At 37.8% G+C, this 17,122-nt stretch overlaps 1 protein-coding gene across 7 annotated transcripts in view; it reads right to left on the bottom strand.

Annotated features, from left to right (window-relative positions):
* LOC149808529 (uncharacterized) overlaps window positions 1-17,122 on the bottom strand; it is a 140,852-nt gene that overhangs the window by 44,485 nt on the left and 79,245 nt on the right. For 6 of the 7 annotated variants that reach the window (XM_089978613.1, XM_089978628.1, XM_089978605.1 and 3 more), the window contains 2 exons: window positions 14,272-14,413; window positions 12,363-12,440 (listed from right to left, as the gene is read on the bottom strand). In XM_089978613.1, coding sequence (XP_089834739.1) covers window positions 12,363-12,440; window positions 14,272-14,413 — 220 coding nt within the window. The remainder of the gene's footprint in view (window positions 1-12,362; window positions 12,441-14,271; window positions 14,414-17,122) is intronic. The other variant, XM_089978587.1, reaches the window with a different exon arrangement.

Here is a 17,122-nt window from a genome sequence, read left to right as displayed (position 1 = left end):
CTGTGCTGACTCTTCCATCTTTGATCGTTTGAGAGCGAAATGAATACTCTGACGCTAAGACACTCTCCTTATATACAGAGACCTGCTGCGTATGAAACCTAGTCAAATGTAATTTTGCAATAAGATGAAACGATTTCATTGAGGAAGTAAAAGGCAATGATGTACCGTATCGCCTCACACAAAACCTGAAGTGTTAGTTCAAATCCGTGTCAGCGATTTCGAAGACGACATAACTGGGCTTTAATCAATGCTCTCCATTTCTGCCACAAAACCACGAGTCCTGATTCACGCCAAAAGAAATTTCGTTCGGTCCATAAAAAATAGTATCACATCCGAGAAACGCAAAAACGAACTTCCAGAAAACTGAGAACGACGGCTTACACCTACAACGTGAAATGTATGAGTTCAAGTAGTGCGTAAAACTTAGTCAAATTAAATTTTTATAGTCAAGACGAAACGATCTCTTTTCGAAGAAGAAAGCAGACACCAAGCGACAATGGCGATCCGTGTCACACAACACTTTTCAAAATGTATATGATCAGAGGTTTGTTCTAGCGATCTGCACGGTTAAATTAAATGTTGATGTATTTTGCAATAAGACGGACAATGGTCGCCCATGGAACCATTGTTCGTGCATTAGTTTAAATTTTTAAAATATTTTTTTTATATAAATCGCCTATAGGATAGACCCAGTAAAGCATGGCCATTCTCGTCACTGTGTGAATAGCTGCTCAAGTCAATTCGAAGTGAACGCGGTAAGAAAATAAGTATAGCCAATGAAATGGCTTACAACGGGTGATGCATTGTTTTGTTCTAGGACTGTGTGGCATAATAATCCCTATGTTCTTGCGTTGTTACCATTACAGTGCAGACAGACTGAAATGTGAACTTACAAGCCCTCTTTGTGTGTGTTGTACCATTTCTTCTTACCACATCAAAATACTGAGCGTCACAGTATTGGTTCGCGTTTTCAAGCTGACCATTTTTTTTTATATCTCACTTAAACATTTTAACATAAACACTCACACTCACATCGGTAAAGTCAGAACAGATGTGTTACAGTATTGAGGGGCATGTTATCTTTTTTTTTCAAACTAATAAATTTGGGGTTTGTATGAAGTAAAGAACCGAAAGTACAGTGAAACTCAAGGATGATGACCCAATCTGTCTGTCTATTGATGCGTGTATTTACTTAAGAAGAAATATGACCTCTAAAACACAAAGAGATACGGCGAGCATGATTAGAATGAACATAACGATGTTTTCCTTCACGCCCGTGTAATTTAGAGCTTCAATCCTCTTTGAAGACAAACTTGGTCTCCTTTTGTAGGGCTTGAAATAATAAAAAACCTGAAAAAATCTTAAGCACTTTGCTATAGATAATTTCATCAACAGACTAAACAACATAAATACCGTTACAACACTAGAAAGCCTTAAATCTTCTATCAAAAAGAAATGCATAAAAAAATTAAAGATTAACGATAACTAACCAATGAAACCGAATTTAACAAAGGCAGTGACATGTGAAGAAATGGCTCTCACTTTGGAAAGGTAGGCGAACGTACTCTGTCATGCACCATCAACTTGAAAAAAAAATTATAAACAGAGAGAAACCTGAATTCAAAATTCAGTTTTTTTTCTTCTTCAAAATTGTTTCGTTTCTTTTTTCTTTTTTTTTTTTTTGGAACAAATCTAAGCACTAATATAGAGTGGAAAAGGGAAAATGCACATACAAGCTTTGATATTTCTGAAAAAAATGAGGGGATATTCCTAACGTTCATAATCACCTATATATGCTTGGACTTGTCTGTGACTTATCCACAAAACAAGATGTACATATTTCTGGTCAAGTTGCAAGTGTGTGCGTGTTTTTGAAAATGGTAAAAATTGGATATACAATTTTCTCGTGACACTTATAAAGTGAAGAGTCTGTGCAAGTGTCAAAAGCCAAAGTCATATAAGTTTTGTATTTTGTACGGCTTGTAAAGATTTCCACTTTAGAAAATGTGAAGTATCACAAGTTATTATCACAAACAGAAGTGGAACATAGGGGCTTGCAAGAAAGAAAATAACCCAGACAGTTGGTGTCATCAAGAGTGCTAGAGACGGTACCCGAACTTGCTTGCTTGCTTACTTGAATCAAAGTGATTTTCGCTCTAATGGAGCATATATCACTGGTTTAATAACGCACCGCGTGATTTTTAATTACTCCTGGGGAAGGAAAGAGAGCCTCATCCCCAGGCTTTTATGTACTCACAGACTACTTTTAAATTTAGCCACTCAGGTGTAGGACTAACTAGTCCTTAACAACCTGACTGAAAGGCTTTAAACATGAGTGGGAATAGTCTCACCACACACTCATTTTTCTGTCCGAGCGTGGTAAAGGAGGAAAAAAGGTGCTCAAAAAGACAGCCATGGGTGTTAAGTACTCAACAGAACGCTAGCCCGTACTTATTTCAAATCAAGTCCCGTTTTTGCTAATAGACAGTAAAAAGTACCAATAATGTGTTAACCACTTGTGCAATTAGTTCAAATCTAACGAGTCTGTTAAATTTCCTACTTCCTAACATATCTATCTAATATTAGTACTTAGTGTAGTGTACATAAAAATAGCCATACTGATCTTATTTAAATTATTATGTCTAAGAGACATATGCCAGTTTGGTCACTGTTAGGTTTAAAAAGTTAAGTTTGTTGCGGTGTTCCAATGGGTCAAGTTTGTTTCGAGAATAGTTTAGTCAAGGAGGGATACCAAGCCAAATATGGTTCCCTAGTTAATAAAAAGCAATCTTTTGGAGCCCTAAAAAAGGCTGTTTTTTTCTGTTAGAAGGTAACACGTCTCTCTTTTGCTTTCACGTTCTTTCTCGCACTCCTAGTCTCATGATTCTTGATATCAGGAAATGCGTAGCCATGATGGGCGGCAATGTAAGCAGCGGCTTCTACCAGTTGACTGAGGGGGTATCCAGCGTAGGTTTGTTTGTAGAATTGGGGAAGAACTCTGACCCTAATCCCCATTGAGAAGGTCTTGGTTTAAAGGTGTCTAGAGATTTGTAGGCAACGTATTGTATGACTCTAATAAACTACCCTGCTTTGTTGACGTCATACAATGCTTGATCTAGTCCCATTTCGGTGTACATCTCAACGAGTGTCAGCGTCCCCCTCCTCCTCCTCAACCGCCTCAATTTCCTCTTCTGGTTCTGATACTAATTCTTTAGTTGAGGTAGATAGTTTCAAGTCCGCTGCTATGGTGTCTGTCGCTGTTATTGTTGTTGTGGTTGTTCTTTCAGCTGAGATTGCCTGCAGTGTCGGAGTGAGAAAAGAACGTTGTTGTTGTTGTAGTGTTTAACGCCATTTTTCAGCACGCGATAGGCTATACATGGCGGCCAGTATTAATGGTGGAGGAAGAACCCGGGAAAAACAAGGAAAGAACCACCGACCCACGAGAAGCTACTGGCAAACTGGTGGAGTGCTAACTGGCTAGGTCTGCATTTCTTGCTCCCGCTATTTTTTTTTTTTTTTTGAACTTGAAACTATGGCGGTCGCTTAGGTTATAAGATGGCGACCTTATCCTGTGAGAAAGCCTGTCGTCAGAGGAGGTCGCCATCTTATAACCTAAGCGACCGCCATAGCTTCAAGTTCAAAAAAAAAAAAAAAATTCAGGGCTACCCCATGCTCTCGAAAAGAAATAACATTCCATTGCCTATGATATGTTAGTCAGTTAGAAGAAAAAATACAGAAGTGAGTCTATCAGCACATGATTTCTTTATCTTGGTTAGAAAGTGCGACTCTAAGTCCTTCGTTTCCGTCGCTTATCAAAATTTAAAAAAATAGTAATGTTCTGTAAAAAAGTGAGTGAGTGTTTCTTTTAGGTTTGTGCGTTTTTTTTTGTTGGTGATAATATGGATAATGTAAGTTCGGTTACAACGAAATTAAAAGAATTAGGCCCAGAACTCGGTGTGGAGGGAAGAAATATACACAACAGTAGCGGGAGCAAGAAATGCAGACCTAGCCAGTTAGCACTCCACCCACCTCGAGAACACAAATAACATCTAGTCAACATCCGACTATACCTAACAAACAACCTGCCCCGGAAAGAGTGGTGGCAAAACAAAGGGCCAATTATGTTAGACAAACGGTATGGCAAACTCAAATGTAATCATCAGAGGCACTACGTTCTTTTCTGGGGCCCCGAGTGGCCGAGTGGTCTAAAGCGCTCTCCGTTACGGATCACTGTCATCTCACCTTTGTCTGCGTGGGTTCGAGTCTCGGATTCGGCTAATGTGGGTATGTGAGAAAGCTTGCCAGTAGCTTCTCGTGGGTCGGTGGTTCTTTCCTTGTTTTTCCCGGGTTCTTTCCTTGTTTTTCCCGGGTTCTTCCTCCACCATTAATACTGGCCGCCATGTATAGCCTATCGCGTGCTGAAAAATGGCGTTAAACACTACAACAACAACAACGTTCTTTTCTCACTCCGACACTGCAGGCAATCTCAGCTGAAAGAACAACCACAACAACAATAACAGCGACAGACACCATAGCAGCGGACTTGAAACTATCTACCTCAACTAAAGAATTAGTATCAGAACCAGAAGAGGAAATTGAGGCGGTTGAGGAGGAGGAGGGGGACGCTGACACTCGTTGAGATGTACACCGAAATGGGACTAGATCAAGCATTGTATGACGTCAACAAAGCAGGGTAGTTTATTAGAGTCATACAATACGTTGCCTACAAATCTCTAGACACCTTTAAACCAAGACCTTCTCAATGGGGATTAGGGTCAGAGTTCTTCCCCAATTCTACAAACAAACCTACGCTGGATACCCCCTCAGTCAACTGGTAGAAGCCGCTGCTTACATTGCCGCCCATCATGGCTACGCATTTCCTGATATCAAGAATCATGAGACTAGGAGTGCGAGAAAGAACGTGAAAGCAAAAGAGAGACGTGTTACCTTCTAACAGAAAAAAACAGCCTTTTTTAGGGCTCCAAAAGATTGCTTTTTATTAACTAGGGAACCATATTTGGCTTGGTATCCCTCCTTGACTAAACTATTCTCGAAACAAACTTGACCCATTGGAACACCGCAACAAACTTAACTTTTTAAACCTAACAGTGACCAAACTGGCATATGTCTCTTAGACATAATAATTTAAATAAGATCAGTATGGCTATTTTTATGTACACTACACTAAGTACTAATATTAGATAGATATGTTAGGAAGTAGGAAATTTAACAGACTCGTTAGATTTGAACTAATTGCACAAGTGGTTAACACATTATTGGTACTTTTTACTGTCTATTAGCAAAAACGGGACTTGATTTGAAATAAGTACGGGCTAGCGTTCTGTTGAGTACTTAACACCCATGGCTGTCTTTTTGAGCACCTTTTTTCCTCCTTTACCACGCTCGGACAGAAAAATGAGTGTGTGGTGAGACTATTCCCACTCATGTTTAAAGCCTTTCAGTCAGGTTGTTAAGGACTAGTTAGTCCTACACCTGAGTGGCTAAATTTAAAAGTAGTCTGTGAGTACATAAAAGCCTGGGGATGAGGCTCTCTTTCCTTCCCCAGGAGTAATTAAAAATCACGCGGTGCGTTATTAAACCAGTGATATATGCTCCATTAGAGCGAAAATCACTTTGATTCAAGTAAGCAAGCAAGCAAGTTCGGGTACCGTCTCTAGCACTCTTGATGACACCAACTGTCTGGGTTATTTTCTTTCTTGCAAGCCCCTATGTTCCACTTCTGTTTGTGATAATAACTTGTGATACTTCACATTTTCTAAAGTGGAAATCTTTACAAGCCGTACAAAATACAAAACTTATATGACTTTGGCTTTTGACACTTGCACAGACTCTTCACTTTATAAGTGTCACGAGAAAATTGTATATCCAATTTTTACCATTTTCAAAAACACGCACACACTTGCAACTTGACCAGAAATATGTACATCTTGTTTTGTGGATAAGTCACAGACAAGTCCAAGCATATATAGGTGATTATGAACGTTAGGAATATCCCCTCATTTTTTTCAGAAATATCAAAGCTTGTATGTGCATTTTCCCTTTTCCACTCTATATTAGTGCTTAGATTTGTTCCAAAAAAAAAAAAAAGAAAAAAGAAACGAAACAATTTTGAAGAAGAAAAAAAACTGAATTTTGAATTCAGGTTTCTCTCTGTTTATAATTTTTTTTTCAAGTTGATGGTGCATGACAGAGTACGTTCGCCTACCTTTCCAAAGTGAGAGCCATTTCTTCACATGTCACTGCCTTTGTTAAATTCGGTTTCATTGGTTAGTTATCGTTAATCTTTAATTTTTTTATGCATTTCTTTTTGATAGAAGATTTAAGGCTTTCTAGTGTTGTAACGGTATTTATGTTGTTTAGTCTGTTGATGAAATTATCTATAGCAAAGTGCTTAAGATTTTTTCAGGTTTTTTATTATTTCAAGCCCTACAAAAGGAGACCAAGTTTGTCTTCAAAGAGGATTGAAGCTCTAAATTACACGGGCGTGAAGGAAAACATCGTTATGTTCATTCTAATCATGCTCGCCGTATCTCTTTGTGTTTTAGAGGTCATATTTCTTCTTAAGTAAATACACGCATCAATAGACAGACAGATTGGGTCATCATCCTTGAGTTTCACTGTACTTTCGGTTCTTTACTTCATACAAACCCCAAATTTATTAGTTTGAAAAAAAAAGATAACATGCCCCTCAATACTGTAACACATCTGTTCTGACTTTACCGATGTGAGTGTGAGTGTTTATGTTAAAATGTTTAAGTGAGATATAAAAAAAAATGGTCAGCTTGAAAACGCGAACCAATACTGTGACGCTCAGTATTTTGATGTGGTAAGAAGAAATGGTACAACACACACAAAGAGGGCTTGTAAGTTCACATTTCAGTCTGTCTGCACTGTAATGGTAACAACGCAAGAACATAGGGATTATTATGCCACACAGTCCTAGAACAAAACAATGCATCACCCGTTGTAAGCCATTTCATTGGCTATACTTATTTTCTTACCGCGTTCACTTCGAATTGACTTGAGCAGCTATTCACACAGTGACGAGAATGGCCATGCTTTACTGGGTCTATCCTATAGGCGATTTATATAAAAAAAATATTTTAAAAATTTAAACTAATGCACGAACAATGGTTCCATGGGCGACCATTGTCCGTCTTATTGCAAAATACATCAACATTTAATTTAACCGTGCAGATCGCTAGAACAAACCTCTGATCATATACATTTTGAAAAGTGTTGTGTGACACGGATCGCCATTGTCGCTTGGTGTCTGCTTTCTTCTTCGAAAAGAGATCGTTTCGTCTTGACTATAAAAATTTAATTTGACTAAGTTTTACGCACTACTTGAACTCATACATTTCACGTTGTAGGTGTAAGCCGTCGTTCTCAGTTTTCTGGAAGTTCGTTTTTGCGTTTCTCGGATGTGATACTATTTTTTATGGACCGAACGAAATTTCTTTTGGCGTGAATCAGGACTCGTGGTTTTGTGGCAGAAATGGAGAGCATTGATTAAAGCCCAGTTATGTCGTCTTCGAAATCGCTGACACGGATTTGAACTAACACTTCAGGTTTTGTGTGAGGCGATACGGTACATCATTGCCTTTTACTTCCTCAATGAAATCGTTTCATCTTATTGCAAAATTACATTTGACTAGGTTTCATACGCAGCAGGTCTCTGTATATAAGGAGAGTGTCTTAGCGTCAGAGTATTCATTTCGCTCTCAAACGATCAAAGATGGAAGAGTCAGCACAGATCGACCTGCTGGTCAAATATTTGCTAAAAGTCATACGAAAACATAATTCACATGCGAAAGTGGCAACAAAACTTACTCTTTTGGTCGTTGATTTGATAAGAGTCATACGAAAGTGTGTAAGTGCTAATGAAGTTTGCTATATCTGCAAAGGTAAATGGGTATTTGTCTCCAGAATACCTGCTTCGTCTAAGAAAGAGAGACAAAAGTCAAGATACCTAATATCGTTGTCAGGAGAAAGGACACTGGAATTCAGAGTGCCCTACGAGAAAAGAGAATAAACAAAAACAAGACGAAACAGAGAAGAGGGATTCAGAAGAAGAAGAAATTGAAGATGATGAAGAACTTGTGCCAGTAAAGACATGGAAATGGAAAAATTGACAATGTGAGCCGATGCGTTGGCCCTGATGTGAAATTTCATACTACCTTCTAAAAGAGAATAGACCAGAAAGAACACGTAAGTGTCTCTTGGTCTTGACATTGTATAATAAGGATGGCGTGTTTTGTTTTCTACTCACACTTTATGAAATTGTGCCCTTTCACCTATCTCTATCCCTCTGGATCATGTTTTAGTTAGAATTGAAATGGAAGGATGTTTTCCTTCACGCACGCTCTTTAGGCATGCAAGTCGGTAAACAATAGTCAGTCTATTCCTCCATTATTTTGTGTGATGTTTCCTAAATCACACGCTGATGCCATAAAATAACGGGTTAAATGGGTTTTGTAGTGTTGGGAGTGGGGGTGGGTGGGGTGTAGGTGTTTGGCAGAGTTGGTCATTGCAGGTGAGGGCTTAGGTGCTTTCAAAAAGCTTTTACTTCTTCACTCTGTGTTGATAGTATATTTGGAGTTTGTATGCGTTCGCGTACGTTTGTGTGGATAGTTTATTTGGGGTTTGTATCATCTCCCTTCTGTGTTGATAGTATATTTGGGGTTTGTATGCGTTCGCGTACGTTTGTGTGGATAGTTTATTTGGGGTTTGTATCATCTCCCTTCTGTGTTGATAGTATATTTGGGGTTTGTTTTTTCCTCTTCCCTCTGTATGTGTATGTGTGTATGTGTGTGTGCGTGTGTGTGTGTGTGTGTGTGCGTATGTCTGCGCGCGTACGTTGTGTGGGTGTGTGTATTGGTCTCTGTTTGTCCGTATAAAACTCACTTTATCCCTATCAGATACACTCTACCTACCTACCTGCAGTAGCGTGCATTCAGGTCAGCCACTTGCAACACTGTTGATATTTATCCCTAGTGTTCAGTACAGTGACGTCACTGACGCTGGAAATTTCGAGACTATAAATATCGACTTGGGGATTTCCACATTTTGTAGCTATACATATATACTAGAATTCATAAACAGGAACGTCACTCAAGCTGAGGCTATAAAAAGACAGTGGGATTTTCCAAAGGAAAAACCCACAAGTTGGAGCTATAAATAGATAGTGGGATTTCATAGGAATTTCAGCTGATTATAGATACATAGGTATTTATCCACGATCGTCACAGAAGTTGATATTGTAAGTAGTTACTAATTTTATCTATTTTATAGTGTGTGTGTTTATGTGTGTGTGTGTGAGTATGTCTGCGCGCGTACGTTGTGTGTTTCTGTGTGTGTGTGTGTGTGTGAGTATGTGTGTGTGTGTGTGTGTGTGTGTGAGTATGTCGGCGCGCGTACGTTGTGTGTGTGTTTGTGTGTTTGTGTGTGTGTGTGTGTGTGTGTGTGTGTCTGCGCGCGTACGTTGTGTGTGTCTATTGGTCTCTGTTTGTCCGTATAAAACTCACTTTATCCCTATCAGATACACTCTACCTACCTACCTACAGTAGCGCGTATTCAGGTCAGCCACTTGCAACACTGTTGATATTTATCCCTAGTGTTCAGTACAGTGACGTCACTGACGCTGGAAATTTCGAGACTATAAATATCGACTTGGGAATTTCCACATTTTGTAGCCATACATATATACTAGAATTCATAAACAGGAACGTCACTCAAGCTGAGGCTATAAAAAGACAGTGGGATTTTCCAAAGGAAAAACCCACAAGTTGGAGCTATAAATAGATAGTGGGATTTCATAGGAATTTCAGCTGATTATAGATACATAGGTATTTATCCACGATCGTCACAGAAGTTGATATTGTAAGTAGTTACTAATTTTATCTATTTTATAGTGTGTGTTTATGTGTGTGTGTGTGTGTGAGTATGTCTGCGCGCGTACGTTGTGTGTTTCTGTGTGTGTGTGTGTGTGTGTGTGTGTGTGTGTGTGTGTGTGTGTGTGTGTGTGTGAGTATGTCGGCGCGCGTACGTTGTGTGTGTGTTTGTGTGTTTGTGTGTGTGTGTGTGTGTGTGTGTCTGCGCGCGTACGTTGTGTGTGTCTATTGGTCTCTGTTTGTCCGTATAAAACTCACTTTATCCCTATCAGATACACTCTACCTACCTACCTACAGTAGCGCGTATTCAGGTCAGCCACTTGCAACACTGTTGATATTTATCCCTAGTGTTCAGTACAGTGACGTCACTGACGCTGGAAATTTCGAGACTATAAATATCGACTTGGGAATTTCCACATTTTGTAGCTATACATATATACTAGAATTCATAAACAGGAACGTCACTCAAGCTGAGGCTATAAAAAGACAGTGGGATTTTCCAAAGGAAAAACCCACAAGTTGGAGCTATAAATAGATAGTGGGATTTCATAGGAATTTCAGCTGATTATAGATACATAGGTATTTATCGACGATCGTCACAAAATGGAACGAAAAAATTGAAAAAGAAGAAGAAAATGAGAAGAGGAAGAAAGAAGAGGAGGAGAAGAAAAAAAGAAAGGGAAGAAGAGTGTAGGAGATAAAATAAGAACTTGGTGGAGAAAAAGAAGAAATTAGAAGAAGAAGAAAACCCAAAGGCCCTTTTCAGGGCCAGCCATATTTCTCGAAAAGAGATAGCCTTTCCATTGCCTACCCCTTTTTTTTAAAAAATTTAAAGAAAAAAAATCCCATGTTAAATTCCCCTTGTCCGTAGAGTGACCCACGATTTATTGCCATGTTAAATTCCCCTTGTCCGTAGAGTGACCCACGATTTATTGCCATGTTAAATCCCCTTGTCCGTAAAGTGACCCACGATTTATTCCCATGTTAAATCCCCTTGTCCGTAAAGTGACCCACGATTTATTCCCATGTTAAATCCCCTTGTCCGTAAAGTGCCCCACGATTTTTCTCCATGTTAATTTTCCCTTGTCCGTAAAGTGCCCCAAGGGTGTTTTTAATGCTAATTCCCATTGTCCGTAAAGTGCCCCCATATACTACTCATGTCATTGTCAACTGCAGCAAGAAACAATTGCTTCAGTGGTGTATTACTTGTAAATCGTACAATCAAAGAAAACAAACACTCCACATGCTGTTGTTTTGAATCTCAAACTGCTGTACTTTTGCCACAACTGCTGTACTTTTGCCACATATGCAGACGAAAATGAACAATTGAGAAATTTAGTGCAAAATAGGCAGCTGTAAATGATTGGACCAGAGACAGAAAGTAAATTAAATCGAAATGCATACCTAACTTGGATAAAATCCAGTAACATTAAGGGCCTATATGAACGAAAAGGAAAGTTTCTGGCTCTAGCGAAATGTTGCTATACCTTCACATAACGATTAAACAGAACATAAACAATCGAACTACATATATGTATGCAAGAATAGTCTTTTTTTGTTGTTGTTCTAGGGTTTAACGCCATTTTCAGCACAAGATAGGCCATATATGGCGGCCAGTATAACTGGTGGAGGAAGAACCCTGGAAAATCCAGGAAAGAACCACCGACCCACGAGAAGCTACTGGCAGGCTTTCCCACGTACCCACGCTAGCCGAGCCTTGGACTCGAACATACGCAGACAGACGTGTGATGGCAGTGATCAGGAACGGTGAGCGCATTAGACCACTCGGCCACTCGGGGCCCCCAAGAATAGTCTAACCACACATCTGTACAATGAGGGATATATAGGGCCGATTATATTTAATTCCAGAAAACGTTTCTATGTGTTCATACAAGAGAAGATAAAAGGTACAGGTGTTATAATTCTTTGAAAGCTATATAAACACAATGATAACAACACAAAATGCTAAATCTCAAGAAGCTAGATCGCTTGAATATAACATATCATATCAAAACTGGTAAAAATTTAACAATCAAAACAAAATGTATAATCAGCTTGATATTAGCAACATCTCGAATGAGCTGGATTTGTCAGATTCGACATGCAGCATCCTCTTTCATCGGAATTATGGGTCTCGTATTGTCAGGTTCAGAAACTGTTATTTATATGCGTTTGTACTCGGATTGTCGTTTCAAAGTTTATCAATGAAGAGATTTGTGCTCTCTATATACTGGAACCACTTATATTTATTCCACACATTAATTCCCTTAATTAATAAAAGAAAATTACAAAGCAATGTTATGCACAGCTCTGTACAGGAGAATTTGATTATCAGCTTTCCACATCAGTACTGTAGTAAAAGCCGCAGACTGTTGGACCCATATCTTATAATCCACTTTATACTAGCTCTCATATTGTACGGTGTTTTAAAAAAATATTTCACATTACCTGTAGTAGCGGTTTCTTCTTTCATCAAATGACTTTCTTCCTCAAGCTTATACTCGGTCTCACTTATCTCAGTTCCCGCTAAAAAGAGAAATATATTTACCAACACATCATCCTTATAGAAATAGTCTTCAGTATATTTACCTACTGGACTTAAAGTCATAAAACCGTTGAAATTGAGTGTTAGCATAAAGTTGTTTTGAGCAGTCACATCTGACATTACGCCATTTTCATCCTTGATTGGGCTTTGCTGTACCATCAAGGACTGATCGTATTTAGGCTTTCTTAGTATACTGTTTGATTAATTCATTAATTGATGTTTTATAGCACATCATCAGCACACGAAACGGTTACATTGTGCTTAAGCAATTGTAGTAATCTTCCTGCACATAAATCAATACTGCGGCCTGTACAGCATCTCAGTGCTACTCAGCATCATGAGAAACCTGTTTTCCTTCCTTGGTTGGCACTCAATCTTGATTCCTTAATATTCTGATCCATACTCAACTGACAGCTTCACTCTGAAGTCCATAATGACAGTGATGTTTGTAGGAAACCGTAGAAAGCATGTAAACATATCGAAACCATTTTACCTTGTTGGCATACAGTGACATTGACCACTGACTCTTAAACGAAGAAATTAATTGGCACCTTTGTATACTTAAGAACTGTATGTATGTGTCATTTGCGTAGGGTATATTTTAAAAAAGTCTCAGTTTATTGCATCAGATCCTATTTATTTTTGTCAGGTCATAAATTCTTAAATTTTCAATCAGGAAATCCCGAGGCAGAAATCAAAAGCTTTTCTATTTTCATGGTAATATTCTATGAAGATTGCTGAAAACCTGCGGAGCTTAAGTAATATATGTCTGCGGAAACCGTTGTTCGCGCTATTTCAAAATGGCGTTGGAATATAGAAACCTCGATAAATAAAAAACATGCACATTGCTTAAATAAATCCATTTCTATGATTCGGATGAGAATCCCGCTGGTTAATATCGCCGTCTGGCCTTTGGCAGCTAAAGGTTATGCTACGTAAATGATCTCTAAAATGATCAAATCTCCCTTGGTTAGCTTGATTCCATTTTAGGCATTATTGTAGTAATCAAGGAAGAGTTGATCAACCAGAGACACAAACTTAAATAACAAGATTCTAGATCCAAAGAACCCTTGATCTTAATACTAGCTCGTGCTAAAAATATCATAAAAGTATTTTGCAAATTCATGAATGATTGACTATGATAGGCTTAGACTGGTTTGGCTCTCATATGTTTGGTTTACTGCTCAGAGATTAGAATGAATTATCACACCAAGACTGAGACTCCTTGCTGATGCCGATCCAATATAGGTGCGTGTGTGCCTTGTAATTGTTGTAATTTTGTAATATCGTGGGGAAGGTTGCCATTATTTTTTTATTTAATTTTAAATACAGTTTTTCACTAACAAACAAATCCCGTAAACGTTGTCGTCTTCATATTCCAACATTATCTTTTGTATACCTATTTATCCCAGCAAAGTGGTAGAATCAGGGCATAGTCCTTAACATGACAGCGCAAAAGGTGACGAAGGTTCCTTTGCACCATTCTAAAAGACTACGTCCGCATTTATCGTAAGTAAAAGACATACACTTTTTTTTTGTTAATTGTTTCCCACTAGTATAAAACATGGGTGTATGCCATAGCCGTTTCATGAAATTTGATGTGGACTATGTAAGACTACATAAAAGTTAGTGATTCGTAACAAATCCTGATTTGGGTCTCCCTAAAAAGAAGCAATATCATTTAGTACAGTGTCCCCATATTGATTCACGTATTATTTGTTGAAACAGTGAGATAAGTTATCTGTGTACAGTTTAGTGTTGTTTCTTCACCTTGGTAAAGGTGATATTGTTTTAAAATGTAGACATACTTACGAAATAATTTCTTTTTGATGGATTCCCATTTCCAGTACAAGAAGACAATGACTGCTACAATCACAACATAGAAGATAATCACACTTACTACCCCCTCTACTGACACAGGGCTGACTGGGATCTGTGATTCTAATGCTGAAATGTAGATATAATACGTTTCTTTCGGCAAAACAATAATCGAGTTTGGTAGGTATATATCTATGCAGATAGAGAGATAGTGTAACATGTTCTAATAAATGGTTATGTACCTAAAGGAATACGAAACTGCATGTTACATTGAACGATTTATGTCACAAATATAAACTTGAATGCTAGGAGTAAGACAAACTTAGCGGTTTTCAATTCAATACTAAGTAAATGACCAGACTAACATCATCCGCGTGTAAATATTATTGATTTTATCCGATGGTTTGTAAATCATGACAAACTTCAACTTAAACATTTGTTTCAACGGCAGAATAACAAACCCGTCCAAGCTAGCAGGCTTCTATTATGTGACTACAGCTGGTGGTAAATAATCTGATACTAGCAATCATCTATTAGTAACTATATGTATGAGCTGTTTTCTGTAGCTATAATCATAACATGCCTAGAGAAAATCGGCTATGCAATCCATTCGCAAATAATTCATTTGGAAAAGTTAGGTTTGATTGTCAGGTTTGATAGGACTACGTCGCGTTTCGTATAGTGAACTACGGGTAAAACCAATAACCATTGCTGGCCAATCTTAAATCTATTAAAATACAGTTTACTTTTACTATGCCATCTAAAGTACTGAATTATACTTGTGCTGTCTTGACCCGTCATCAGTCTGACTTTTTACTATCGTTATCTGATAAATACACTGGTATAATGAATTAGGTGACACAATGTTCAGGTTCATCCCAAAACCAGTGCACCATATATTATGCAAAAACTCAAGAGGATGACTTGCTTGCAACATGATGCAAATCTGGTCAATTCAGGCGATATGGCCGTACCAAAACATCCACAACTGGGTTTTCTAACATGACGTTAATTTCAACTGAGTGACGTCATGCATGCGTATCATATGCTTTGTGCACTCAGTTTTGAAAATTAACATGCATACGTAGAATTAAACTAGAGGTGAGCAAACTTTCCAGTGCAAGTAGCTTACCCACCCCTGTTAGGCGAATATCGACATTATTTGAGGATTGCTTACAAAGTAAACTATGTTATTCTTCAAGTAATGTTAACATTCGCTTTAGAAGTATGACGAAAGTAACGTTAGCAAAATACATATCGCAAATAATTCATTGAAACCTTTTATCTCTTGTAAGGTTATTTACTTTTCCAGACGTCCTTTGTTCACTTAATGGACGTGAAAATGGCAATGGAACTGATCCTGATTAAGTAGCCTGAAGTAGAACAATATTCCAAGAAAGATGATTTTAAGTGCAACGAAACAATGACGAAATATTAAACCTCATTAAAATGAATATAATATCACAAGGTGTTACAGGTCCTCGAAGAACTCCCTAACAATTTACCTGTACATGCGTATATACAGGTGATACAATATAATGGTAAAAACTGTAATATGGATGCTGAATTTATTAAAAATGATCTTAATAATGAATATAAATTCCGAGATAGCAAAAGTAATTTTACATCCGAAAGAAAGTTTGGACAAGAAAATATGCCTACTGTCTTGACAGGTTTAAGTTTTTAGTATTCATCTAATACAAAGACACGTGACGTGTTTAGTATTCATCTAATACAAGGACAAGTTACGTGTTTAGTATTCATCTAATACAAAGACACGTGACGTGTTTAGTATTCATCTAATACAAGGACAAGTGACGTGTTTAGTATTCATCTAATACAAAGACACGTGACGTGTTTATTATTCATCTAATACAAAGACACGTGACGTGTTTAGTATTCATCTAATACAAGGACAAGTGACGTGTTTAGTATTCATCTAATACAAAGACACGTGACGTGTTTATTATTCATCTAATAAAAAGACACGTGAAGTTTTTAGCATTCATCTAATACAAGGACAAGTGACGTGTTTAGTATTCATCTAATACAAAGACACGTGACGTGTTTATTATTCATCTAATACAAAGACACGTGAAGTTTTTAGTATTCATCTAATACAAGGACACGTGACGTGTTTAGTATTCATCTAATACAAAGACACGTGACGTGTTTATTATTCATCTAATACAAAGACACGTGACGTGTTTATTATTCATCTAATACAAAGACACGTGACGTGTTTAGTATTCATCTAATACAAAGACACATGACGTTTTTAGCATTCATCTAATACGACGCCACGTGACGTGTTTAGTATTCATCTAATACAAAGACACGTGACGTGTTTATTATTCATCTAATACAAAGACACGTGACGTGTTTAGTATTCATCTAATACAAAGACACATGACGTTTTTAGCATTCATCTAATACGACGCCACGTGACGTGTTTATTATTCATCTAATACAAAGACACGTGACGTGTTCAGTATTCATCTAATACAACGACACGTGACGTGTTTAGTATTCATCTAATACAAAGACACGTGACGTGTTTAGTATTCATCTAATACAAAGACATGTGACGTGTTTAGTATTCATCTAATACAAAGACACGTGAAGTTTCTACTACTGCAAAATACAAACAATAGTTAAGACGTTTCTAATAATTGTTGAAGGAGATGATATACATGTGAACCTCACATAAGATGGTGATGTGTTTCCTGCCTTAATAAGAACCAACATATAATGTGTACTACACACAAAATATACTATGCAAACATCAAATACTATGTACGACACACAATATATAATACGCAAACATCAAATAATGTGTACGACA

Source organism: Sinohyriopsis cumingii, chromosome 1 (assembly GCF_028554795.1).
Source record: "Sinohyriopsis cumingii isolate HCF-2022 chromosome 1, ASM2855479v2, whole genome shotgun sequence".
Lineage (NCBI taxonomy): Eukaryota > Metazoa > Mollusca > Bivalvia > Unionida > Unionidae > Sinohyriopsis > Sinohyriopsis cumingii.
This window is presented reverse-complemented; position numbering and strand designations above follow the sequence as displayed.